The sequence below is a fragment of the Ovis canadensis genome, chromosome 8 (genome assembly GCF_042477335.2).
Source record: "Ovis canadensis isolate MfBH-ARS-UI-01 breed Bighorn chromosome 8, ARS-UI_OviCan_v2, whole genome shotgun sequence".
In the NCBI taxonomy this organism is placed as follows: Eukaryota; Metazoa; Chordata; class Mammalia; order Artiodactyla; family Bovidae; genus Ovis; species Ovis canadensis.
In genome coordinates, this window is record NC_091252.1 from 96,170,765 (window position 1) to 96,197,428 (window position 26,664).

At 45.3% G+C, this 26,664-nt stretch overlaps 1 protein-coding gene across 3 annotated transcripts in view; it reads right to left on the minus strand.

The window, feature by feature from the left end:
- Nucleotides 1-26,664, minus strand: part of AGPAT4 (1-acylglycerol-3-phosphate O-acyltransferase 4) — a 136,904-nt gene that overhangs the window by 81,184 nt on the left and 29,056 nt on the right. For all 3 annotated transcript variants that reach the window (XM_069598873.1, XM_069598872.1, XM_069598874.1), the window contains exon 2: nucleotides 4,197-4,460. In XM_069598873.1, coding sequence (XP_069454974.1) covers nucleotides 4,197-4,460 — 264 coding nt within the window. The remainder of the gene's footprint in view (nucleotides 1-4,196; nucleotides 4,461-26,664) is intronic.

Below are 26,664 nucleotides of genomic sequence, written 5' to 3' on the forward strand. Positions count from 1 at the left end.
AACTCTCGTTCCAAAGCCTATCTCCTATTTCTCAACTCCAGATGAAAATTCAGTCCTTAAGCATCCACCTGAGATTTCAACAGAGGTCACAACAGTGCAAATACACGTGATTCCCAATCGCAAACTGACGGATTTTGGAATCTCTGTATGTGTGTGCAAATCATATAAATGCAGGCTTCAATGACAAGTGCAATTAACATTGTTTGTTAAACAAGTTTTGTTAAATAGACACTTAAATGGAAAAAGACATTTAAAATTATAAAGTAAATCTGAAGCAATTATCTCCTTCTCTTGATTATGCAAACTCTTTTCTTCAAAAAGTTACAAATCAGTTTCTGACCACTCCTGCTGCCTCTGTCCAGCCTTGAAAGGTTGTTCCCTTTTCTGAACCACGGTAAGTGCTTCAATACTATAAACAGTATCGGAGTAAAATGCATGACTAACAAATTTGCATGACTGCACTGAGTGGGTGGCCCAACCAATGGGCTACAGACAGGAGGATTAAAGATACATTTTTTGCAACTGTGACTTTATGGATCTTATGAACATGCTCAAGACATTTATATAAAATATTCCAACCCAAGACACAGTAGCTCTAGTTCACATGCCACATTAGAAATAGTGGCAGACATATCTGCCAGTTCTGAGTCAGCGCAACGTTACAAATGAGGATGCAGCTATTATTCTTTTCCTCATAAGATCGTATCTTGAAGTTTCAAAAATAGCTCACTGAATCAGTAGTAATCCATCTGGGTAACTGTATGCAGCTTGTATTATTTTGATTCAAATTAAAATCTGATTGCTTCGTTGAAACAGATCCAAAGCGATATCCATAATTTTGAAATTTTTGGCATAATCGAAGGCAGCTGAGATTTTTTTAATTGCTTCATTTGAAAAAGTTCATTAAAAAATATATTCATAATCATATATGTAATTGGAAATGATACACACAGCATTTTGTGCTATTGAGAACAGGTATAGATTTCTGGTCAATCAACACCAAACTCATCTTTAGACATCCCCAGATTCACCTTGTATTATTTTCATTTTTGAAATTCTGGCGAGTTGAATGAGTCATGTTTAAAATAGTCTAGTGTAATCACACACACACACACAGACATGAATGTACATAAAACTGGGGAAATCCAAATAAGGTTGGTGCACTGTGTCAATGTCAGTTTTCTTATAAGCATGGTACACTGTAGACGTGCAAGACGGCAACATTGGGGAAAACTGGCTGAAGGGTGAATGGGATCTATCTGTATTGTTTCTTACGATCATATGAGCACCAATTATCTCAAAAAGTTAAAGAAAAGAACCAAGAAGGATGAACAATATATTATACCAGCATTTGGTTTTAAAAAGTATGTGTTCAGTTCAGTTCAGTTCAGTTCAGTCGCTCAGAGTCGTGTCCAACTCTCTGCGACCTCATGGACTGCAGCATGCTAGGCTTCCCTGTCTATCACCAATTCCAGGAGTTTACTCAAACTCATGTCCATTGAGTTGGTGATGCCATCCAACCATTTCATCCTCTGTTGTCTCCTTCTCCTCCTGCCTTCAATCTTTCCCAGCATCAGGGTCGTTTCTAATGAGTCAGCTCTTCATATCAGGTGACCAAAGTATTGGAGGTTCAGCTTCAATATCAGTCCTTCCAATGAATATTCAGGACTGATCTGCTTTAGGATGGACTGGTTGGATCTCCTTGCAGTCCAAGGGACTCTCAAGAGTCTTCTCCAACACCACAGTTCAAAAGCATCAATTCTTCTGTGCTCAGCTTTCTTTATAGTCCAACTCTCACATCCATACATGACTACTGGAAAAACCATAGCCTTGACTAGACGGACCTTAGTTGGCAAAGTAATGTCTCTGCTTTTTAATATGCTGTCTAGGTTGGCCATAACTTTCCTTCCCAGGAGCAAGCGTCTTTTAATTTCATGGTGGCAATCACCATCTGCAGTGATTTTGGAGCCCCCAAAAATAAAGTCAGCCACTGTTTCTACTGTTTCCCCATCTATTTATTTGCCATAAAGTGATGGGGCCAGATGCCATGATCTTAGTTTTCTGAATGTTGAGCTTTAAGCCAACATTTTTACTCTGCTCTTTCACTTTCATCAAGAGGCTCTTTAGTTCTTCTTCACTTTCTGCCATACGGGTAGTGTCATATGCATATCTGAGGTTATTGATATTTCTCCCAGCATCTTGATTTCAGCTTGTGCTTCTTCCAGCCCAGCGTTTCTCATGATGTACTCTGCATATAAGTTGAATAAGCAGGGTGACAATATACAGCCTTGATGTACTCCTTTCCCTATTTGGAACCAGGCTGTTGTTCCATGTCCAGTTCTAAGTGTTGCTTCCTGACCTGCATACAGATTTCTCAAGAGGCCGGTCAGGTGGTCTAGGATTCCCATCTCTTGAAGAATTTTCCACAGTTTATTGTGATCCACACAGTCAAAGGCTTTGGCATAGTCAATAAAGCAGAAATAGATGTTTTTCTGGAACTCTCTTGCTTTTTCCATGATCCAGCAGATGTTGGCAATTTGATCGCTGGTTCCTCTGCCTTTTCTAAAATCAGCTTGAACATCTAGAAGTTCATGGTTCACATACTGCTGAAGCCTGGCTTGGAGAATTTTGAGCATTACTTTACTAGCGTGTGAGATGAATGCAATTGTGCGGTAGTTTGAGCATTCTTTGGCATTGCCTTTCTTTGGGATTGGAATGAAAACTGACATTTTCCAGTCCTGTGGCCACTGCTGAGTTTTCCAAATGTGCTGACATACTGAGTGCAGCACTTTCACAGCATCATCTTTTAGGATTTGAAATAGCTCCACTGGAATTCCATCCCCTCCACTAGCTTTGCTCATAGTGATGCTTCCTAAGGCCCACTTGACTTCACATTCCAGGATGTCTGGCTTTAGGAGAGTGATCACACCATCGTGATTATCTGGGTCATGAAGCTCTTTTTTGTACATTTCTTCTGTGTATTCTTGCCACCTCTTCTTAATATCTTCTGCTTCTGTTAGGTCCATACCATTTCTGTCCTTTATCAAGCCCATCTTTGCATGAAATGTTCCCTTGGTATCTCTAATTTTCTTGAAGAGATCTCTAGTCTTTCCCATTCTATTGTTTTCCTCTGTTTCTTCACACTGATCACTGAGGAAGGCTTTCTTGTCTCTCCTTGCTATTCTTTGGAACTCTGCATTCAGATGCTTATATCTTTCCTTTCCTTCTTTGCTTTTCACTTCCCTTCTTTTCACAGCTATTTGCAAGGTCTCCTCAGACAGCCATTTTGCTTTTCTGCATTTCTTTTTCTTGGGGATGGTCTTGCTCCCTGTCTTGTGTACAACGTCACAAACCTCCATCCATAGTTCATCAGGCACTCTGTCTATCAGATCTAGTCCCTTAAATCTATTTCTCACTTCCACTGTATAATCATAAGGGATTTGATTTAGGTCATACCTGAATGGTCTATTGGTTTTTCCCTGTTTTCTTCAATTTAAGTCTGAATTGGGCAATAAGGAGTTCATGATCTGAGCTATGTGTATGTCTTACGTATCTATACATATACAGACCCACCTGCTTACATGTACAAACGTAAGAGCCATACATACATGTCTTCCCTTATAGAAATAACCTATATATGCACACATATATGCTATTTCTGTAAGGATAACTAAGAAATCACTGACACTAACTCATTGGAAAAGACCCTGATGCTGGGAAAGATTGAGGGCAGGAGAAGGGGATGACAGAGGATGAGATGGTTGGTCAGTATCATCGACTCAGTTGACATGAATTTGAGCAGACTCCGGGAAATGGTGATGGACAGGGAAGCCTGGCGTGCTGCAGTCCATGGGGTTGCAAAGAGTGGGACACAACTGAGTGACTGAACAACGAACAATGATTGTTTCCGAGGAGGAAACCTAAAGAAACAGAGACAAAATGCTTATTTGCTTTTCATAGCAGAGCCCTCCTTGTCTGTTGAATTCTGGCATCTGGCGGTGCTGCTGGCATTGCTCATTTAAAAAAATAGCTTGAGAATGAGGACAAAAATAGACATTTTTCATTTTGTCAAAAACTCAAACAAACAGAAACAAACAAACAACATATCTAAGCATACACTGCAAGCCTAGTAACCTGCATAGAAAGTCCTAACAGTAACGCCCATGCAAACAGAGAGCAGAAGGGAAGCCTCTTACGGCTGGAGACGCAGTAGGACAGCCGGCAGTTGATCTTCCGGAAGAGCTGCTTGTTCACCGGCCAGAGAAGGAGCGTGCAGAGCTGAATGGTATTGATGATGAGCCCCGAGGCAATGAATACGTAGCAGAAGATGAGGTGGCAGAGGAAGTGAGACTTCAGCAAGGCGACGAGGTCCATGCTGGGGGCGTGCTCCTCGCCCAAACAGCGAACACCCACCGCAGAACACTGCCAGCGGGGCGCGAGGCTGGGACTCAGGAAAGCGCCTGAAACACACACCGAGGCCAAACGTTAGAAAAAATATTACTGCGCTCTTAGAGGCAGGGGGGAAAAACACTCAGAAGACAAATACACTCTCAAGATTACACTGTACAGGCGTGGATTTCTTTTTTATTTTGCAAACATTTATATAGTACTTCCTTTACCTCAGGCACAGTTTCAACCCTTTAAAAGAATATTGTTGTTGTTGAGTCGCTTAGTCGTGTCCGACTCTTTGCGATCCCATGGACTGCAGCCCGCCAGGCTTCCCCGTCCATCACCAACTCCTGGAGTTTGCTCAGATTCAGGTCCATTGAGTCGGTGATGCTATCCAACCATCTCATCCTCTGTCATCCCTTCCTCCTCCTGCCTTCAATCTTTCCCAGCATCAGTCTTAAAAAGAATAGTTCCTCTGGTTATCCTAACACCTGTTAGGCAGGTACTATTGTTACAGAGAAGGAAATGAGGTCCAGAGAAGTTGAGCAGCAGCACCCATCACCAAGGAGAACTTGAGGACCAGAGTCTGCATCTCCAGGACTTCCTGCCCCCCTGAACACTGCCCCCCAGAGACTCCCCTTCCCTCCACTCCTCATCTCCAGATCTCAGCCCAAACATCCCTTCTTCTGGTGAGACCTCCCTGCATGCACGTCTGCCCTGGGGAAAGTGGGCGCCACTCCTGGGGTGGTGCTAGGGGTGGGGGTGGGGCGGGTGGCACCCCCTGCAGTTACGGTGTTACTAGTTCAACTGTTGGCCTTCTGACCCTGGACTGTCCCTTCCCCAGGGGACACAACTGTCCTGAAGATCGTCACTGTCTTTCCGGCCCTCGGAGCAGTCACTGGCACAGAACTGGAGCTTAATTTTAAAAATACATAAAGGGACGTCTCTGGTGGTCCATGGGGCTTCCCTGATAGCTCAGTTGGTAAAGAATCTGCCTGCAATGCAGGAGACCCCAGTTTGATTCCTGGGTCGGGAAGATCTGCTGGAGAAGGGATAGGCTACCCACTCCAATATTCTTGGGCTTCCCTGGTGGCTCAGCTGGTAAAGAATATGCCTGCAATGCAGGAGACCTGGGTTCAATCCCTGGTGGGGAAGATCCCCTGGAGAAGGGAAAGGCTACCCACTCCGGTATTCTGGCCTGGAGAATTCCATGGACTGTATAGTCTATGGGATAGCAAAGAATTGGACACGACTGAGTGACTTTCACTTTCACTGGTGGTCCATTGTTTAAGACCTTGAGCTTCCACCGCAAGGGGAGCAGGTTAGATCCCTGGTCAGGGAATTAAGATCCCTTATGCCAAACAGCCAAAAAAAAAAGGAAAAAAGAAAAATAATTTCTTGAATTGAATAAAAAAGAAATACAACATATCAACTTAAAAATTACGAGATATACAAATATATATGCATCTGTGGAATGACTTAATGAAGGTTAAACAGAGATTACCTTTGGGATGTCGATAAATACAAATAACCAAATAGGAAGGCAAGAGAACCACCCTACCGCACTCCTGATGTGCACACACACACATACACACACCCACGCTTAAGAGTTCTAAAACCGAACAGAAACTCAAAACATGCACAACAGCCAGACTCACAGTCCTGTGATCAGTCTCCAACCCCTGAAGAGCAAAATGAAATAACTGTCCAGGTAAAGTTATGACCCACCTAGACACCATACTAAAAAGCAGAGACATTACTTTACATAATGTTCCATCTAGTCAAGGCTATGGTTTTTCCAGTGGTCATGTATGGATGTGAGAGTTGGACTATAAAGAAAGCTGAGCGCCGAAGAATTGATGCTTTTGAACTGTGGTGTTGGAGAAGACTCTTGAGAGTCCCTTGGACTGCAAGGAGATCCAACCAGTCCATCCTAAAGCAGATCAGTCCTGGGTGTTCATTGGAAGGACTGATGTTGAAGCTGAAGCTCCAGTACTTTGGCCACCTCATGCGAAGAGCTGACTCATTGGAAAAGACCCTGATGCTGGGAGGGATTGAGGGCAGGAGGAGAAGGGGATGACAGAGGATGAGATGGTTGGATGGCATCACCGACTCGATGGACATGAGTTTGGGGGACTCTGGGAGTTGGTGATGGACAGGGAAGCCTGGCGTACTGCGGTTCATGGGGTCGCTAAGAGTCAGACACAACTCAACAACTGAACTGAAGTGAACTGAAGCGAATAAAGCCTTTGAGGAACACCCAAAGACAGGAGGTTGAAATACCCTGACAGGGAAAAAATAAGTTGAGGACAGCTGAGAACATCACCCACATCAGACTCGCTCCTCCTGGAACCAGGACATGACTGCCAACCACCCAAGAAGCGCCGAGATTACAGATGACTTTCTAAAAGTAAGAGCCGGGAGAGCCTAGACTTCATTACACTCTTCACCAATAACACTTCTCCCCAAAATCCATCAGACAGTATCACATATACGATCTCATTTTAAGCCTCAGATGAATCCCCTGAATAGTATTATCATCCCATTTTCTGAAGTAAGAAACTGAGACGCCCCATAGCTTGGGCGATCTGCCTGAAGTTGCCAGTCAGTAACGAATCTTCAGATTCAGGTGGACCTCCTAGCTCTTTGGCTTCCAGCACTCCAGGCAGTTTTGTTCCTGGGGGAGTGAGGTGGGGGCTTCTCTTGGGTTCAGAACTCCCCTATGCAGAACAGCCCAGAAATGAGCCCGGGGCAAAACCAGTGCTACTTTCAGAGAGGTTCTCAATTCCAAACTACGCACAGAGTGGGGGCGTGGGGCTCACCTCCAGGTCTCTTAGGCTGTTTTTTTTTTTTTTTTTTAATTTTTGGCTGCACTGGGTCTTCACTGCTTTGCCTTGGCGTTCTCTAACCGCAGTGCGCAGAGGCTGCTCTCGTTGCAGTCCACCGGCTTCTCACTGCGCTGGCTTCTCGTTGCACAGCATGGGTTCTAGCGTGCAGGCTCAGTAATTGTGGTGCATGGGCTTGCATAGCCCCAAGACATGTGGGATCCTCTCGGACTGGGGACTGACCCCCGTCCCCTGCATTGGCAGGCAGATTCTACACCACTGGAAGACCAAGGAAGCCCCCCTGTGCTGGTTCTGAGGACAGTCTTGGGCAGAAGGACAGTCACAAGGTGCTTTCCTGTAAAACATTACCCTTGCTTAGACTATTTGGAAGGCAGGCTCTGATTCCTGTATGTTTCTGAGAGGAGGGAAATCGAAAGCACTGTTGGCCTGACTTCCCTGAAGTCAGCTCAGCTCAGCTCAGCTGAGGCCTCCATCTCCCCAGAAGCCCTGCTCTCTGGCACAAAGCCAGGACCCCGCAGGGGCTGGAAAAGCCCACCTTTGACCTTTTTCAGACAGCTTGGCCCAGAGACACCTCCAAGCTGTCAAACTCTTCACCTGGTTACGACACACCCAGTGTCTCTCGAAGGAGCAGACATTAGCTGCCAGCTCCCTCTCAATGCACTTGACTTCCAGGAGCTCATGAACAGGAGTGGTGGACGTTGGTTACAGTTTGGAAGCAGCTACTGTTCAAGGTTGAATTTCCTCCTGCTTTATTCATTGCCCTTGGATTAGCCACTAAAAGCTCCCAGACAGCCTGGGCCAGAAGAAGTCTGATTCTTCACCGAGTTCCTGGGACCTAGTGTTTGGAAAGTATTTGACAAATCCTTCGCTTTGTTGATTTAACGCTTATAAAGGGAAGTCAGTTGACACTGGAAATGCAAGAGATTAAATGCTGCCTTCCTCAGTTTCCAGGCAGAGTAGGGCATTATGAAGAAAAAGTAAGATTATTTTTCTTTATAAAAGTCCAAGGACCAGCATGCCCTTTCGTAAAATCCTTGCTAGCCCTGCAGGAACCAGGGAGTCTAACACAATGTCGGTGATGCTTAGGAATCGCGAATAAGGCATGAGGGGGCCACAGACAGACAGACCTTGGATGGCGTGGTTCTGCCCTGATTCCTTTCCTAGACTGTTGTGGGCTTCAGGTTTGAAGCTCTGTTATACTTCTTACTGGTCATGTATCCTCAGGTGAATTAACTTTTCTGAATCTCAGCTTTACACGCTACAAAAAAACCCAACAGTAAATGGCACCCAAAATTCCAAGGAGGCTACTGATTTTTGTAAACTTCAGTTGATTCTCAGATTTATATTCAGGAGCAAACCCCACAAAAGTATTGAAGGAATTTTATGATGAAGAGTAAGGTAAGTCATGCTATGAGAACTTTCCTGGTGGTCCAGTGGTTAAGAATCCACCTGGAGACAGGTAGACACAGGTTCGACCCTTAGTCTGGGAAGATCTCACATTCCATGGAGTGACTAAGCTGGCATGACGCCCCTACTGAGCCCAAGTGCCCTGAGCCTGTGCTCCACGACAAGAGGAGCCGCCACACTGCAAAGCCCACACACAAGAGAGTAAACCCACGCTCACCCCAAGCAGAAAAGAGCCTGTGCAGCAATAAAGACCCAGCACAGCCAAAAATAAAAAGTAAATAAACAAAATTACTATTAAAACAAACAGAAAAAGAAGTGCTGTGAGTTTGTAAAACAGTTTAATTGACTTTAGCCTTAGGGCTCATTAATAAAAGAGAGACAAGGCTAAATTACTTGGGCGGGGGGTGGGGGGTGTGTAGTGGGTGAATATGTGTTGTATGTCTTAAGCTTATTCCAGTTTGGAGCTGGAGGGAGGGGACCCTCCTACCCTTCTTCACTGAAGGCAAGCTTTCTCTCCATTGCAATTTGCCAATTTAGCGGCATGCGGAGGATTGTAAAGAATCTGCCCGCAATGCAGGAGACCCGGGTTCCACCCCTGGGTCAGGAAGATCCCCTGGAGAAAGGAATGGCAACCCACTCCAGGATTCTTGCCTGGAAAATTTCATGGACAGAGGAGCCTGGCGGACTAAATTCCCAGGGTTGCAAAGAGTCAGACACGACAAGGCAACTAACGCTGAGAATGGATGGTATAAAGATCTGACCCGTGTCAAAAACAGGTAAAGAGAAAGCATTTTAAAGTTCTTTACCATTTCCCCTGATTTTCAGTGATAAGGGTTATGGGTGGTTTCTCTTTTCTTCCTGGTGTTTATTGTTCTTTTCTACGATGAGATCCTCCCCCTTCCAGGGCACAGAGCCCGATGGGTGCATTTCCCAGCATCCCTGCTGATGGTTAGATGCAGCCAGTGGATAGAACTCCCAGGGTGATGGAGCTGGTACCTGCTGGCAAGAGGAAGGGCTACAGGTGGGCTCACCCATCAGGTGAGTGGAAAGGTGGAAATCCAACCCATCAACCAGAGAAGCTCTGGAATGTGCAGGCAATCTGAGACTGCCTGGACTCCTGGTGAGGGTGGTACAGGCCAGCAGCTAGAGGGGAAGGATCTGTGCAGAACATCTGAATCCGGCAGCTCTGGCCAAAAACCCGGGCTCAGCCACCTTCCAGCTCCATCTGCTACTGAACTTCCACAGCCCCCGGCTTCCTCCTCTGTGAAATCAGAACAATATCGCCAACACGAGGTTGCTGTAAAGCTCAAGTATAAGAAAGCCTGGGAGCCTGGGAGCCATAACTGCTGAAGCCCACACACCCTAGAGCCTGTGCTCCTCAACAAGAGAAGACATCGCGATGAGAAGCCTGAGCACCGTAAGGAAGAGAAGCCCCCACTCGCCGCGACTAGAGAAAGCCTGCACAATGCAACGAAGACCCGGTGCAGCCAGAAATACAATAAACAAACGAATAGTCCTCTTCAAAGAGAAGAGAAAAGAGGCAAAGAGGGAGCAGCTAAGATGCACTGCTTTGGAATCCTCGGGAAAGTCAAGGAGATAATAAATCAGTTTTCCTTCTCACTCCATATCTAGATCCTGATGTTTTCTTTCATTTTCCGTGAAGTATGTTAGAACATTCCCTCCCCCGTTTGTTTTCACTCTAACCTGTCCTTTATTGCTAGTGACTCTGAAATGGGGAGTAATACGTTCACCAAAACTCACGTGGACGGTACCCTCTTAACTAGGCAGTCTTGGCACAGCATGGGAATGATGAAGTGGATTTCAGAATAAGGAGAAGTGCCAGCCAGCAGGATGCTTTCATTAGCCTCGTGTTTCCCACGCAGATTTCCACCCTGAAACTGTACAGCGCAGAGAAACAGGCGTGCAAACACAGCAGAGCTTTGCTTCCTGGGACTCCTGCAGGGCGAGGGGTGGGACTACAGACAGCATCACCTGCTGGCCGCCCGCCATCCGTGGAAGAATCTACAAAAGCAGCTCAGAATCTCGCCACCAGAGAACTGAAGCTGCACCCTTCTCTAAAGATGCACGTCAAGCTTCAGCATGAAGCATCGAGTTTGACAATGAATAGGAGGACCTGAGTTAAGCTCGAGTTAAGATTTAAGTCTCTGCCCTGGTCAATACTCTGCAACTATTAAATACGCATGAACTTCAGACACACTCAGGAAGAGACTAAACTGGAAACGGGATGAGCTCTCTCACTAGCTTGTTTTTAAAGATGCTGTTTGGCTTTTTCGTGCCTGTACATGACAGAACTAAACCAGGTCAGGGTTTCTGAAGAAGCCAAAGCTTCCTTCCAAAGAAACCACTCCAAGTGGAATTGCTGTGATGCCTGGGATCAATCTAGTGTCTTCACTGAAATCTTAACCCCTTATTCAGGCTCTTTTAATCCCAAACACCAGAACGCTGTTCACAAAACAGAAAAGAAACCAAAGAAACGCTAATTGAAACAATGCTGTTTTTTATATTCCAAACTAAAATGGATAATACACCACTTTAAATGAGACGAGGTAAATCGGGACCCATTCTCGGTGTGAGGACCACCACTGCGGCTTTCAGAAAGCAACGCGGCACACACAGAACGAGCTCAGCATCTTCACCACCTGAGGTCGTAAACCCACCTTTGACCACCTCTCTCAAGGATACAATTAGCTTTCAGAAAATTCTCTCTGCACCAAGACATTCCACCAGTATTATTTAGAGGCATCCAAAAATAGAAACCACTTACATTTCTGACAGGAGGAAACAATCAAGTGAGCTATGGGAAACCCATACGGTCAAAAGAAGAACGTTACAGTATAATAGGTTTGTAGTAGTAAGACGCAGAAGAGGGCGGCAGAGGATGAGATGGCCGGATGGCATCACCGATGCAATGGACATGAACTTGGGCAAACTTCAGGAGATAGGGAGGGACAGGGAGGCCTGGAGTGCTGCAGTCCACGGGGTCACAAAGAATCGGACGCGACATGGATACATTTTTGTTATGATATCAAGAGATAAAGGTCACCAAATTATATATAGAAAGAATAATTACAACTCAAAAAACACTGTGTGTGTTAGTCACTCAGTTGTGTCCGACGCTTTGTGACCCCATGGACTGTAGCCCAGCAGGCTCCCCTGTCCATGGGATTCTCCAGGCAAGAGTACTGGAGTGGGTAGCCATTCCCTTCTTCAGAGGATCTTCCCACCTCAGGGATCGAACCCGCGTCTCCTGCACTGCAGGCAGATTCTTTACCGCCTGAGCCATCAGGGGAGACCCTCTAAAAACAGCACCAGCAGTTATCTTTCTGGGTGTGTTCTTGGACCAGTACTTGCAGTCTGGAAGGCAGAAAATGTCCAGGGACAGGGTGCCCTGCGGGAAAGTGACACAGATTCCGACCCAGGTGAAGTGAGGGGTAGGGTGTTCCCGTCATCCAGTTTTCAGATCTCAAGTTCTACTTTAGGTTAAATACATTTAGCAAAAATCTCCAAGAGGGCAGGAACTGACTTGTGGCAGCCTGAGGCAGTCACTCAGCACTTCCTCCTGAGAAGCAAGGATAAATTTAGTTTTTGGATTCCTGGGAGTTACACTGGCCCACGGCCCAAAACAAAACCGAAGAGAAAGTGTTCTACCCTGAATCCAGCTGTCTTGAGGACCATTTCTAACTAAAATATTCCTCAATTAAAAAATGATCACTGTCTAATGGGCTGGCAGAAGCCTCTATAAAATTAGCTTATTTAAAATTTGATGGATCAGTCCTTTGTCTAATATTCCTGTACTCTCCATGAAGTCCATTAAAACAAACCAAACTCTGGAGACGTTATAAATCATACTCAACTTTTTCATTACATCCGATAATAAATAACCCTCAGTCTCTTTCCAGAATCTAATTTTAGGATAATAAAAACATAAGTCTGCAGAAAACTGAAGTTTCTAAGTTTAATAGTTGTTTCTGAACAGCTTATAAGAGAAAAACAAATTCTAAAGAGTTTTAACTCTAATCTAAGGAAACCAGGGCTCAGCTAAACCCAAATGGATAACCTAGGCAACTTTTTTGTCATGAGAAAAAGCAAAGATAAAAGGAATTAAATGAAGCATTCTCTAAGGCCTTTTGTAGCTCTGGCATCTACAAGACTGAAATATCTGGAGTGAAATTTCAGGCCTTCTGAACAGTAACCAGGGCAGCAGGGTTAGTCTACTGAAAGTTTTACACACACATTATCTTAATAACTGTCACCAAAACCTACTCTGGAAGGCATTGTTATCCCCATTTTATAGATAAAGAAGCTGAGGTTTAGTGAGACTAGTGAAAGACAATGTTAGTCACTCAGGCGTGTCCTACTCTTTGTGACCTTGTGGGCTATAGCCGAACAGGCTCCTCTGTCCATGGAATTCTCCAGGCAAGAATACTGGAGTGGGTAGCCTTTCCCTTCTCTAGGGGATCTTCCCGACCCAGGGATCGAACCTGGGTCTCCTACTTTGTAAGCAGATTCCTTACCATGTGAGCCACCAGGGAAGCCCTTAGTGAGACTAGGTAACGTGCAAAGGTCAAATAGGGGGTAAAGGTCTGAAGCCCCAGTTCGGGTTAGGCTGCTTTTAACACAGGAAGCCCAAGGCAGCTGCATTCCTCATGCACTTGGCCTTATTTCACGGACTTGGTTCCATATTTCAGCTCCTGGTCCCCGTCTAACAGTTGGGCTGATCGAGAGTTTCTGAGCCACTGCCCCACCAGTCAGTCCTGCAGAGCCTCCGTTCGCACCTTCCTTCCAGGTGGAATGCCTGCCATCTCCAAACTCCATCTGGCTCTCCCACTGTTCCTGGGAGCCAAGAGCTCTGACATCGCGGCATCGGGGCAGCTGGAGGGGGCTGGCGCCTAACTGCGTCTCCAACAACCAAGAGCGCGTGAACTACTTTATAAGACATTCAGTCTAAAACACATTTCTAAATTATGCTCAACCCCTGGAAGTTTCCAAAAAATTTTATGAAGTCTTGATACAACTCTCATATCATGAAACCCAAAACTGAAATGAGAAGAGGAAAATTAATCTTCCAAGCAGGGAAACAACCACCTTTCTGCCTTGAGTCTATGCCAATCAATCACAAAAGCTTTTCAGAAATGGAGGATGGGTGGAGGCTGAACGCAGACTCTTGTGATCTTCACACCCATACTGCTGCCACATGGATGGCTGTCCGCTCAGTCACACACCTGTGAAGGCTGAAAACGTATGGAAACCGAAGGAGAGAAAGGGCGGGGAGATGGCCGGCGACCAGCTCTGGGCCCCCGGGGAGCGAGTGTGAGGGACGTGCATCACCAATTGGCACCAGACACACAGAATAGAGAGCTTTGTTCAGTTTAGAAACCACCTCCTTCTGAGTCCTACCGTCACCACGGCAACCTGGTCAGGACAGTGGTCTCACCACCCTGCCCACCACTTTCCCTCCCACTCCGGCTGTGACAGAGCCGCTGGGCCAAGGAACCCAGACCAAGGGGACCCTTGGCAGGCGGCTGCTGGTGTCGACTCCATCCGCCCACTGTGCCACCTTGGGAAATGAACTTGTCACCTCTGAGCCTCAATTTCTGCATCTGTTTAATGGAGGCAATAATCCCGCCTCCAGGATCGCTGCCGTAGGAGGTGCAGCAGCTGGCTGAGGCCGCGGAGGGCACTTCTGTGTGCCCAGGTTGCTGGTCACACGCCCCCTCCTTCAGCCGCTTCCCGCCCCCCAGGCCCAAACCAGCTACCATCTTTTCTTACTAAACTTTCTGCTTCTGGCTCTCAAGAGTCATTCCTTTTGCTTGTTTTCATGAGATTTTCCTCATTTGAACTTCTTTTTCAGACATCCACACAATCCAGAATGACTCTGAGCCAAAAGTAGGCATGTAAGACCCCACCGAAGTCCATTCACCAGTTTTAATGAAGTTATTGTGTCTCTGTTCCTGATCGAAGGAAGGTAGTTTCAGAGCCGTCAGTTCTGAGGCTCTCTTCACGATGATGGATGCGTGCTAACTTGCTTCAGTCATGTCCTTCTCTTTGGGACCCTCTGGTCTGTAGCCCACCCGGCTCCTCTGTCCATGGGATTCTCCAGGAAATAATACCGAGGTGGGTTGCCATGCCCTCCTCTGGGGGACCTTCCCGACCCAGAGAGCGAACCCGCATCTCTCACGTCGCCTGCACTGGCAGGCAATTTCTGCAGCAACGCACCCCCTGGGAAGCCCATAGTGATGCGTGATACCTGTCAGTTCCCACAGAGATTCAGTTAAAGAAATGAGTCGAGGAAAACGGCATGGAGGAGCCTCATAAAAACTGAAGGTAGAGTTGCTATCTGAGCCAGCAACCCCACCCCTGGGCATATGGCAGAGAAAACTACAATCTGCAAAGATGTGCGCACCCCTATGCTCACAGCGGCACTGTTCACAAAAGCACTGTTCACCTCATGTCTGTCAACAGATGATGGCTAGAGATGTGTACATACATACAATGGGAAAACAAGGCCAGGAGCTGACTGTGGCTCAGACCCTGAGCTCCTTATTGCCAAACTCAGACTTAAATTGAAGAAAGTAAGGAAAACCGCTAGACCATTCAGATATGACCTACATCAAATCCCTTACGATTTGATCCCTTCTACACAGTGGAAGCGCCAGATAGATTCAAGGGATTAAATCTGATAGACAGAGTGCCTGAAGACTGTGGTCAGAGGTTTGTAACACTATACAGGAAGTGGTGATCAAAACCATCCCTAAGGAAAAGGAAGGCAAAATGACTATCTGAGGAGGCCTTACAAATAGCTGAGAAAAGAACAGAAGGGAAAGGCAAAGGAGAAAAGGAAAGATATATCCATCTGAATGCAGTTTCAAAGAATAGCAAGGAGAGATAAGAAAGCCTTCCTGAGAGATCAATGCAAAGAAACAGTGGAAAACAGAATGGAAAAGACTAGAGATCTCTTCAGGAAAATTGAAGATACCAAGGGTATATTTCATGCAAAGATGGGCACAATAAAAGACAGAAACCATATGGACCTAACAGAAGCAGAAGATATCAAGAAGAGGTAGCAAGAATACACAGAAGAACTGTACATAAAGATCTTGATTACCCAGATACACAATGGTGTGATCACTCTCCTAGAGCCAGACATCCTGAAGTGTGAAGTCAAGTGGCCCTTAGGAAGCATCACTACAAACAAAACTAGTGGAGGTGATGGAATTCCAGCTGAGCTACTTCAAATCCTGAAAGATGATGCTGTGAAAGTGCTGCACTCAGTATGCCAGCAAATTTGGAAGACTCAGCAGTGGCCACAGGACTGGAAAAGGTCAGTTTTCATTCCAATCCCAAAGAAAGGCAATGCCGAAGAATGTTCAAACTACCGCACAGCACAATTGCACTCGTCTCACACACTAGCAAAGTAATGCTCAAAATTCTTCAAGCCAGCCTTCAATAATACGTGAACCGAGAACTTCCAGATGTTCAAGCTGAATTTAGGAAAGGGAGAGGAACCAGAGATTAAATTGCCAACATCCACTGGATCATTGAAAAAGCAAGAGAGTTCCAGAAAAAAAAAAACATCTACTTCTGCTTTATTGACTATGCTAAAGCCTTTGACCGTGTGTGAATGTGAGTGTGAAGTCGCTCAGTCGTGTCCGACTCTTTGCGACCCCATGGACTGTAGCCCACCAGGCTCCTCCCTCCATGGGATTCTCCAGGCAAGAGTACTGGAGTGGGTTGCCATTTCCTTCTCCAGGGGATCTTCCCAACCCAGGGATCGAATCCGGCTGTGTGGATCACAACAAACTGTGGAAAATTCTTGAAGAGATGGGAATACCAGATCACCTTACCTGCCTCCTAAGAAATCTGTATGCAGGTCAAGAAGCAACAGTTAGAACCGGACATCGAACAACGGACTGATTCTAAATTGGGAAAGGAGTACGTCAAGGCTGAATACTGTCACCCTGTTTATTTAATTTATATGCGGAGTACATCATCCAAAATGCTGGGCTGGATAAAGCACAGTTGGAATCATGATTGCTGGGAGAAGTGCCAATAACCTCAGATATGCAGATGACAGCATACTTAAGGCAGAAAGTGAAGAGGAACTAAGAGCCTCTTAATGAGAGTGAAAGAGGAGAGTGAAAAAGCTGGCTTAAAACTCAGTATTCAAAAAACTAAGATCATGGCAACCGGTCCCATCACTTCATGGCAAATAGATGGGGAAACAATGGAAACAGTGACAGACTTTATTTCCTTGGGCTCCAAAATCAGTAAAGATGGTGACTGCAGCCATGAAATCAAAAGATCCTTGCTCCTTGGAAGAAAAGCTATGACAAACCTAGAGAGCATACTGAAAAGCAGAGACGTTACTTTGCTGACAAAGGTCCATCTAGTCAAAGCTATGGTTTTTCCAGTGGTCATGTATGGATGTGAGAGTTGGACCATGAAGAAAGCTGAGGACCAAAGAATTGATGCTTCTGAACTGTGGTGTTGGAGAAGACTTTTCAGAGTCCCTTGGAGTGCAAGGAGATCCAACCAGTCCATCCTAAAGGAAATCAGTCCTGAATATTCATTGAAACAACTGATGCTGGAGCTTGAATGTTTGGCCACCTGATGTGAAGAACTGACTCATTAGACAAGACCCTGATGCTGGGAAAGTTTGAAGGCAGGAGAAGGGGATGACAGAGAATGAGATGGTTGGATGGCATCACCAACTCAGTGGACATGAGTTTGTGCAAGCCTTGGGAGCTGGTGATGGACAGGGAAGCCTGGCGTGCTGCAGTACATGGGGTCGCAAAGAGTCAGACGTGACTGAGCAACTCAAATGAACTGACATCATGGAATACTACTCAGCCACAAAAAGCAATGAAATAATGCCATTTGCAACAACATGGATGTACCTAGAGATTATCATACCAAGGGAAGTCAGAAAGAGAAAGACACATACCAGACGCTATCGCTTGTGTGTGGAAGCTAAACTATGGCACAGATGAACTGATCGGGGAAACAGAGACAGACTCAGATGCAGAGAACAGACTTGCGATTGCCAAGGGGGCCGGGAGGCGGGGGTGGGGAAGGGATGGGTTGGGAGTTTGGGGTTGGCAGATGCAAACTCTCTTGTATAGGATGGATAAACAACGAGGTCCTCCTGAACAGCACAGGGAACTAGATTCAACATCCTGTGATAAACCAAAATGGAAAAGAACTTTAAAAAGCACGTATGTGTGTGTATAACTGAATCACTTCACAGTGCGGTAGAAACGAACACAGCGTTGTGAATCAACTCTACTGCCATAAAATAAATTGAAAAGAAATGAGCTGAACATACAGTAAAGATGAACCTTTTTCTAACCTCGTGGAGGAGAAATAAAAACTGGCATTGACAAGACCCAGACCTTCATCCCTTTGGTGCCCTGTGAATAAACCAGTTATTTCTCTGACCTCAGACAGCCTTACAGTAAAGAGCTGAGGAACGGCTCTGGCCAGACCAGACGGACTATGTAAAGGATAAGCAGATACAAGCTGCGTCTGCATCAGCAAGGGAGCAGATTGGGGTGGGCAATGTGAACCTGGAGCTCGCTACTACCGCAGACAGACACGGGCTTGGGTCCCCAGCAAATCATAGCACCCACATTTTTTTTTTCATAAAAGCTGTTCTTCAATATTTCAGAATAAACTGAAAACCAATAAAAATAAAAGCCTTTAAAATTAAAGACTTGTGAGACTTCCCTGGTGGTCCACTGGCTAAGACTTCAAGCTCCCAAAGCTGGGGGCCTAGGTTTGATTCCTGGTCTGGCAACCAGATCCCCCACAGCAGAACTAAAAGATCCTGCAACTAAGACCCAGTGCAGCCAAATAAATTAGTCAGTAAAAATATTTATAGAAATAAAAATTAAATGAAATAAAGGCTTACAGCAAGTTCCAAACTTTGTTGGAAATTTCCTTACACTTATAGTTTTCATGTTCAATATGTATTGCAGGAAGCGTTACAACTTTAACCTTAGTACTGAGAAGCTCTAACCTTTAAGCAGGCCCCCATATGGACACACAACCTCACGTGGTCTGTGGGTGGCCAGGTCAGGACACCGTGGGGATGCGACCAAACAGAGATAACCAACACAGACTCTGGCATCGTTTTCCAGGAAAGATGAGAAGATGGCCCAAATCCCTCCACTCCATCTGGCCTAGCCCACCTGGTCTGTCTGGGTCACCAGCTCCACCAGGAGCAGTAACTCTTCATCATCATGCACAGGTTCAAGTACTGCCCATGGGCCCATGAGCAGGGCTTGCTACCAGCAGAGGCCCCCAGCCTCAGATACACGGCCAAACTGCCAGCTCTAGGGAAGCTCCAAGCACCAGAGGCCATGTCAGAAAGCCAAGCAGATGTGACATGACAACAGTAGCCGAAGCGTGAAGACCAGGTCACGACACCACGAGGGCATGGGAAGCTACGGTGCAGTCGCTAAGTCGTGTCTGACTCGTGGGACCCCATGGACTGTAACCCACCAGGCTCCTCTGTCCACGGGATTCTCCAGGCAAGAATACTGCAGTGAGTTGCCATTTCCTTCTCCATGGGAATCTTCCTGACCTAGGGATCGAACCCATGTCTCCTGCATTGCAGGTGGCCTCTTGTCTGTTGAACCACCAGGGAAGCCCATGGGAAGCTATGTATGGCAGTTAAAGGCGCAAATGCAAGTCAAGGGGCATTAAATGTCCGGGAAGGTACTCTGCACTGGGACCTGACAACTAGACTAGGGCTCTCCTTGGGAACCCAGAAGCGATGACTCTACTAGTGATCAAAGAAATGAATGCAGAAGTGGGGGCAGCAGGATTGAGTCCGGGGGCTGAGTCTGACACCTGAGTGTCCATCTTTGTGTCCATATCACCTCAGTGACTTGGCCTCTAGAAATCTCACCTCCCTCCTCTGTTAACAGGAGAATCTGGCGGACACACTGAGCCCACACGGGTGGTGGGAGACTTCAAAGACATAAGGACATGCAGGGGCTCTCCTGGGGGGTGCTTAGGTACCTGCAGCCACTCTTGATTCTATGGCTCAGAAAACGGGAAATGGGGCCACTCAGCCAGGCGCCCTCAACTGGAATGCTTCTGATTTATGGAAGTCCACATGGCCTTCATACCCTGGGTCCTTACCAGGGAGTAGGGTTGGGAAGAAGCACCCTGCTGACTCTGTCGTGATCAGCAGAGCTCTCTGTAGGTGGGGCCTCAGAAGAGCTAACTTGAAGGAGGGGAAGTCAACAAAAAGAAAGAAAAGAAATCTTGGCCTTCTTTTTCTTCTGCACCTCAGACACTAGCAAACGGGCTCTTTCTCTCTGCGGGCCCCTTTCCATTGTTAAGCACACTTGACCCTCGAATTCTCGGAGACCGTGTTGTTACCCACATTCATGCTCTGGTAGGGAGCATTAGACTTCTGAAAGCAAGCACATGGGGTGGTGGGTGATTGAAAAGGCTGGATTTTAAATCTCTCATTTCTCTGATTTTTATAGAGGGATGTCAATGAGCCCAGGCAATTCCTCTGACTTGATTCATGCATAATGGACCTGAAGTGAGACTTACTAGAAAACAAATGCACTTAGATGCTTTCCTGACATGAATCATTTATTGAAGTCAGAATTGCTGGCTGTGAGCGCCCAAAATAAGTTGACTTACTGTATCCTTGTTTCTCGATAGATCTGAAATATGACCGCAGAATATTGAAGCACTCAGCGGTGAATGATGCTTTTGGGGTCATTATGGTCTGGCTATTCCTCGAAAAGTTTCATTAATAACAGCAGTGATAGAACACAGAGCAAGGCCCTGTCTCTCTCCTCCTCTTTTTCTGTTCCTGAGTCACAAAGCTCAGGAGCAGAGGATGAGCAGGGAAAGCAGGGACTTTCTTTCCAACGTCTGTTAAGCAGCATCTGGACAGGTTTCCTGGGATTCAGGCAAGAATTCATTCATCCACTAACAACTTCATTCATTCATTAGCTCATCTGTCCACCAAGCTATCCATTCATCCACACATCAAGAAGGCACTGCTTTATATTTATTGTTATGGCTTTGTTTACATCACTGCATTAGACTTCTGAAAGCAAGCACAGCGGATTCTTACAGAGCCCTGCTCTATGTTTTATGAGGGTCAGTATCATGGTGACAGCAGCCATGAAATTAAAAGACGCTTGCTCCTTGGAAGAAAAGCTATGACCAACCTAGACAGCATATTAAAAAGCAGAGACATTACTTTGTCAACAAAGGTCCGTCTAGTCAAAGCTATGGTTTTTCCAGTGGTCATGTGTGGATATGAGTTGGACTATAAAGAAAGCTGAGTGCTGAAGAATTGATGCTTTTGAACTACGGGGTTGGAGGAGACTCTTGAGAGTCCCTTGGACTGCAAGGAGATCCAACCTGTCCATCCTAAAGGAGACCAGTCCTGGGTGTTCTTAAGAAGGACTGATGCTGAAGCTGAAACTCTAATACTTTGGCCACCTGACGTGAAGAACTGACTCATTGGAAATGACACTGATGCTGGGAAAGATTGAAGGCAGAAGAAGGGGATGGGAGAGGATGAGATGGTTGGATGGCATCACCGACTCGATGGACATGAGTTTGAGTAGGCTCCAGGAGCTGTTGATGGACAGGGAGGCTTGGCGTGCTGCAGTCCATAGGGTCGCAAAGAGTCGGACACGACTGAGCGACTGAACTGACTGACTGATCAGGTTAAATAAACTAAAGCACTTACTGAGCAATTATTTCTAGGCCTGGGATGAATCCCCACTCTTTCACTTCTTACAAAAGAAATAGATGCTTAGTAGATGTTGGTTCAACCAAAATCTCTAGACGATCTAATATGATTTAGTCTCCATACCAATAACACTGAATTGTCAAAAACAATGTACCAAAGGATAGCAGGAACTGAGAAAGTCCTGTGTTTCTTTCCCATTACCTTAAGAATAGAGCAGATGACCCAACAATTTATTCTCCCTACAGAAGCCATGCAGATAAACCCACAGAATTTCTTTCTAAACCATTATATCCTGTAACCAAGCATAGAATCCTCTTCTTCTAAAACACTGAAATTGCATGAAGCAATGTACCAAATTGACACGAAAATAACTAAAATGAAAGCAAATCACCTACTTAAACCCAAGTAGGGAAGTTCAGATGTTGGTTGAGGAAGAGTTGACTTTTTAAGCCAAGAATCTTCTATTAAAATAAAATCTGGTAAAAGTAAAGGAAATTACTCTCACTGAGTAAGCCACTTAAATCAAGAAATTTTTTAAAGGCAATTTCTCCCATTATAACAGTAATTCACATTCATTATAAAACAAATCTGTAGTTCTAAAATGTAAAAACTGTACCACCTATAACAGCTATTGACATTTTGGGTTTACTTTCTTCCAGTCCTTGGTGAATGCACTGGCTTTTTTTTTCTCTGCTAGACAAAACCGTTGCAGAGGCTTTTAGTTTTTAAATATAGCTGAGGTCTTAACATTAAATCAATTTTATATGCCCTTTTATTAACCTTCAATGAGATCATTTTCAATGTCCTTATCACAATACCAATAATCTAGTAGCTACACTGGACATATCATAATTGTTAATTTATCATCTCATTGTTGTTTTATTTACTGTTCTTTTGTCTTTTTATTAGGAAGTAACAAAGAAAGCTGGGCATCAAAGAATTGACGCTTTTGAATGGTGTTGGAGAAGACTCTTGAGAGTCCCTTGGACTGCAAGGAGATCAAACCAGTCAATTCTATTTTTAGGGTTGATTTCTTAAAATCAGTCCTGAGTATTCATTGGAAGGACTGATGCTGAAGCTGAAACTCCAATACTTTGGCCACCTGATGCAAAGAACAGACTCATTGGAAAAGATCCTGTAGCTGGGAAAGATTGAAGGCGAGAGGAGAAGGGGACGACAGAGGATGAGATGGTTGGATGGCATCACGGGTTCAATGGACATGAGTCTGAGTAAACTCCGGGAGTTGGTGATGGACAGGGAAGCTTGCCCTGCTGCAGTCCATGGGGTCGCAAAGAGTCGGACACAGTTGAATGACAGAACTGAATTGAATGAACATACCAATTATTTAATAGCAAGTCCAGTTATAAAGTTTTTTTCCCCCTGAATTTTGGATAATTTCTTTAGAATAAATTCCTAGACACAGGATTTCTGGGCTCAAGGAATAACCATCTAATAGCATCCGGTGAATTTTGCCAAATTGATTTCCAAAGTTTATAGTTATTTATGTTCTTACCAACAATTTACAAAAGTACCCATTCCACCACGTTTGTCAACAATAAGAATTCTCATTTAAAAGCAACAAAAACCAGACTAACATTTCATGCTTTAAAAGTTGCATCTCACTGTTTTAATATGTATTTGGGGGGCCACAAATGGAGTGGATTTTTTGTTCATCTATCTCTTGCATGTTGACTTGCACGAGCTCGCCATATATTAAACAGAACATACATCCTACCCCTTTCATTTAGAGTGACCGGTTTTCCAGTCCAAAAGGCCAAAGGTCAAAGCAATCCATTGACTCTTTGAGATCCCAGGCTCTGCAGCCCACCAGACTCCTCTGTCCATGGAGTTCTCCAGGCAAGAATACTGGAGCGGTTGCCATTCCCTTCTCCAGGGATCTTCTCAACCCAGGCACTGAACCTGAGTCTCTCACACTGCAGACAGATTCTTTACCATCTGAGCCAGCAGGGAAGCCTGGTATTTTGCTTTATTATAGCCTTAAATCATTATGGAGTAAGAACTGTGATTTCTTTCAGAAAGTTTAAGCTTAGAAAGGCCTTCCTTCCACCCTTAATTCTTGTCCTGCAGAGAACTGATACACATTTGCTTGTTTCACCTCATTTTTCCACGATTAATTTTATATATTTTAACTCTTAGATCTGACGTTAATTTTGGCACTGATGCTCCGTGAGAATCTAAATGGGCTTATTTTCAAATCCTTAGTGAGCTGTATCCGAGGCATTTACTGAAAGATCCTTCCCTCCTTCATTAATTTACACTACAATTTCATACATTAAATACCATAAACAGAAGAAATGAACCGTAGGGATCAATACACTAACCGTTCGTCGAAAAGATGAAACACTGGCAGTGACCCGCCCCGCCCCTCGGGCAGGAGGGACGGAGCTCTGAGCGTTCTTCCCCCGCTTGCGGCTTGCGTTCCTGCCCACCTAACCCTTCCTCCCTTTGCTCCTATTGCTTAGCTGCTCCGTCGTTTCCAACTCTTTGTGGCCCCATCAACTGTAGCCCGCCAGGTTCCTCTGTCCAAGGGATTTCCCAGGTAAGAATACTGGAGCGGGTTGCCATTTCCATCACTTCATCTCTTAGAGACAGTAAAATATTACGTTGCAAGACAGATCAGAGTTCCCCGAGCACTGGTAAAATATCTGCAGGAAACCAGGAAGCCGGACCTTAGAACTCCATTCACGCCAGCGTAATCTCAGATGGGAATGAGGGAAACCGAGGTCGACATGGAAGCCACTTCCTGGGCTGTACTCTTCCCATTCGAAGACCAGAATGATTCTCGATGCTTCTAAGGGGACGACTGTACCAGTCTCCCCACGGGAAGGTTTGTGCAGGAGAAAAACGAAAAGCAGACAGGAAAAGTATTTCAGAGTTTTAAAAGGGGTTCCTCACCAACAAGTGATTGGGGAACGGATGTCAGGGCAGGGCAGGAAGCTTAGGCTGTCTTCACTGTGCATCTTGGGGCTTCCCTGGTGGCTCAGACAGTGAAAAACCTGCCTGCAATGCTGAAGACTCAGGTTCAATCCTTGGTCAGGAAGATCCCCTGGAGGAGGGCACGGCAACTCAAATCCAGTATCCTTGCCTGGAGAATCCCATGGACAGAGGAGCCTGGCGGGCTACAGTCCATGGGGTTGCAAAGAGTCAGACACTTTCATGGTGCATCTCAGGAACCCAGAGCAAGAATTCCACAAGAAAACAGAAACGGATTCACAGACTTAGAGAAGGAGCTTATGGTTGCCCAAGGGAAGGATGGACAGTGAGGGAGCTTGGGATGTTCGTGTACACACTGCTATATTTAAAATGGATCAACAACAAGGACCTACTGTGTAGCACAGAGAACTCTGCTCAATGTTAAGTGGTGGGGAGGGGAGTTTGGGGGAGAACGGATGCATGTACATGTATGGCTGAGTCCCTTCGCTCTTCGCCTGAAACTGTCACATTGTTCGCTAATCGGCTCTACCCCAGTACAAAATAAAAAGCATAAAAAATAAAAAGAGAACTCCACAGGAATAGAGACGACGGCAAAGCCTCATGAGGCCCCTGAACCACTTTCTGCTAAGGGACCAACAGCCTAGAATGCAGGGACACTGCAGGAGGCGCAGGACACAGTGGGGACTGAGGTCTGGAAACAGGGATGAGAGAATCCTTTCCAACCCAGAGGTATGTTTGGTATTTTTGGCAATAGTATATAAAAGCTCCAGTTGCAAATTCCCTAACTTCTCAATGGACTGTTTGTGTGCTAGCTAGACCAGACTTGAACTTCTCCTCTGCTTTTAGGTTCTGAGTGCCTCCAGTATCACAGACCAAATGTATCATAAGTGAACTAGAAATAATTGCGACCCCATGCACTATGCAGTCCATGGAATTCTCCAGGCCAGAACACTGGAGTGGGCAGCCTTTCCCTTCTTGAGGGGATCTTCCCAATCCAGGGATCAAACCCGGGTCTCCCACACTGCAGGCGGATTCTTCAACAGCTGAGCCACAAGGGAAGTCCAGAAATAATTATGAACAATTACAAATGAATAATAGAAAATAATTATAAGATTGGAGAAGGAAATGGCAACCCACTCCAGTATTCTTGCCTGGAGAATCCCAGGGACGGAGGAGCCTAGTGGGCTGCCGTCTACGGGGTCGCACAGAGTCGGACAGGACTGAAGCGACTTAGCAGCAGTAGCAGCAATTATAAGATATTAACAGGAAGCCCCAGCAGTTACTACTTCTAAAAATTATTTCTGAAAAAATTAATTGGAACAGGAAGTCTTGGGAGGGTCAGGACAAACAATGAGGGAAGTATATTTAATGATGAAAAGGTTTTAACAATATACAAAGTCTGTTAAAACATGCACCCTATGACATAAATTGTAAAGCCAAAACCCCCAGTGCATCTCTGTGCTTCAGAAGTATAGTAGTTGGTTGATAAGTCAAACATTTTTTTAATACCGGAAACATTTCAAATACACAAAACATTTTACCACTATTTAGCCACATTTACTTCACTTTTTTAGGAAATGAGACATAGATATTGAAGCCACCTCTGCCATTTCAGCTTGAAATGAGTGTTTCCATCAGTGTTCTTATTCTTTTACTGTATATGAATTACAACATATAAATTTTGTGTTGTAAAGATGTATGAGATTTCCTTTCTACACTCAACACTTCAGTTTTTAAAATGTTATGCATCCAGTTTGGTCATTTTAATTGCGCAAGAATATTACTTTGTACACCCACATGGAAAATTAATCTATTACCATATAGATGGACATTCAGGGTCTTTCCAGTTTTTTTCTCTGATACAGACAGTGCATGATAGAGCACTGGAACTGGAACTGCTGGGTCATTCTGATGCGACTGACGTCCTTTAGCTTCACGGTATCTGTGTGTTAGTCACTCATTCGTGTCTGACTCTTTGTGACCCTGTGGACTGTGGCCCACCAGGCTCCTCTGTCCATGGAATTCTCCAGGCAAGAATACTGTAGTGGGTTGCCATTCCCTTCTCCAGGGGTCCTCCTGACCCAGGGGTCAAACCCAGGATTTCTGCATTGTAGGCAGATTCTTTACCATCTGAGCCATCAGGGAAGCCCCTTGGCTTCATTGCTGCTGCTGCTGCTGCTGCTAAGTCGCTTCAGTCGTGTCCGACTCTGTGCGACCCCAGAGATGGCAGCCCACCAGGCTCCGCCATTCCTGGGATTCTTTAGGTATTCACAAATATTAACAAATTTCTTTTCAAAATGGTTGGACAGA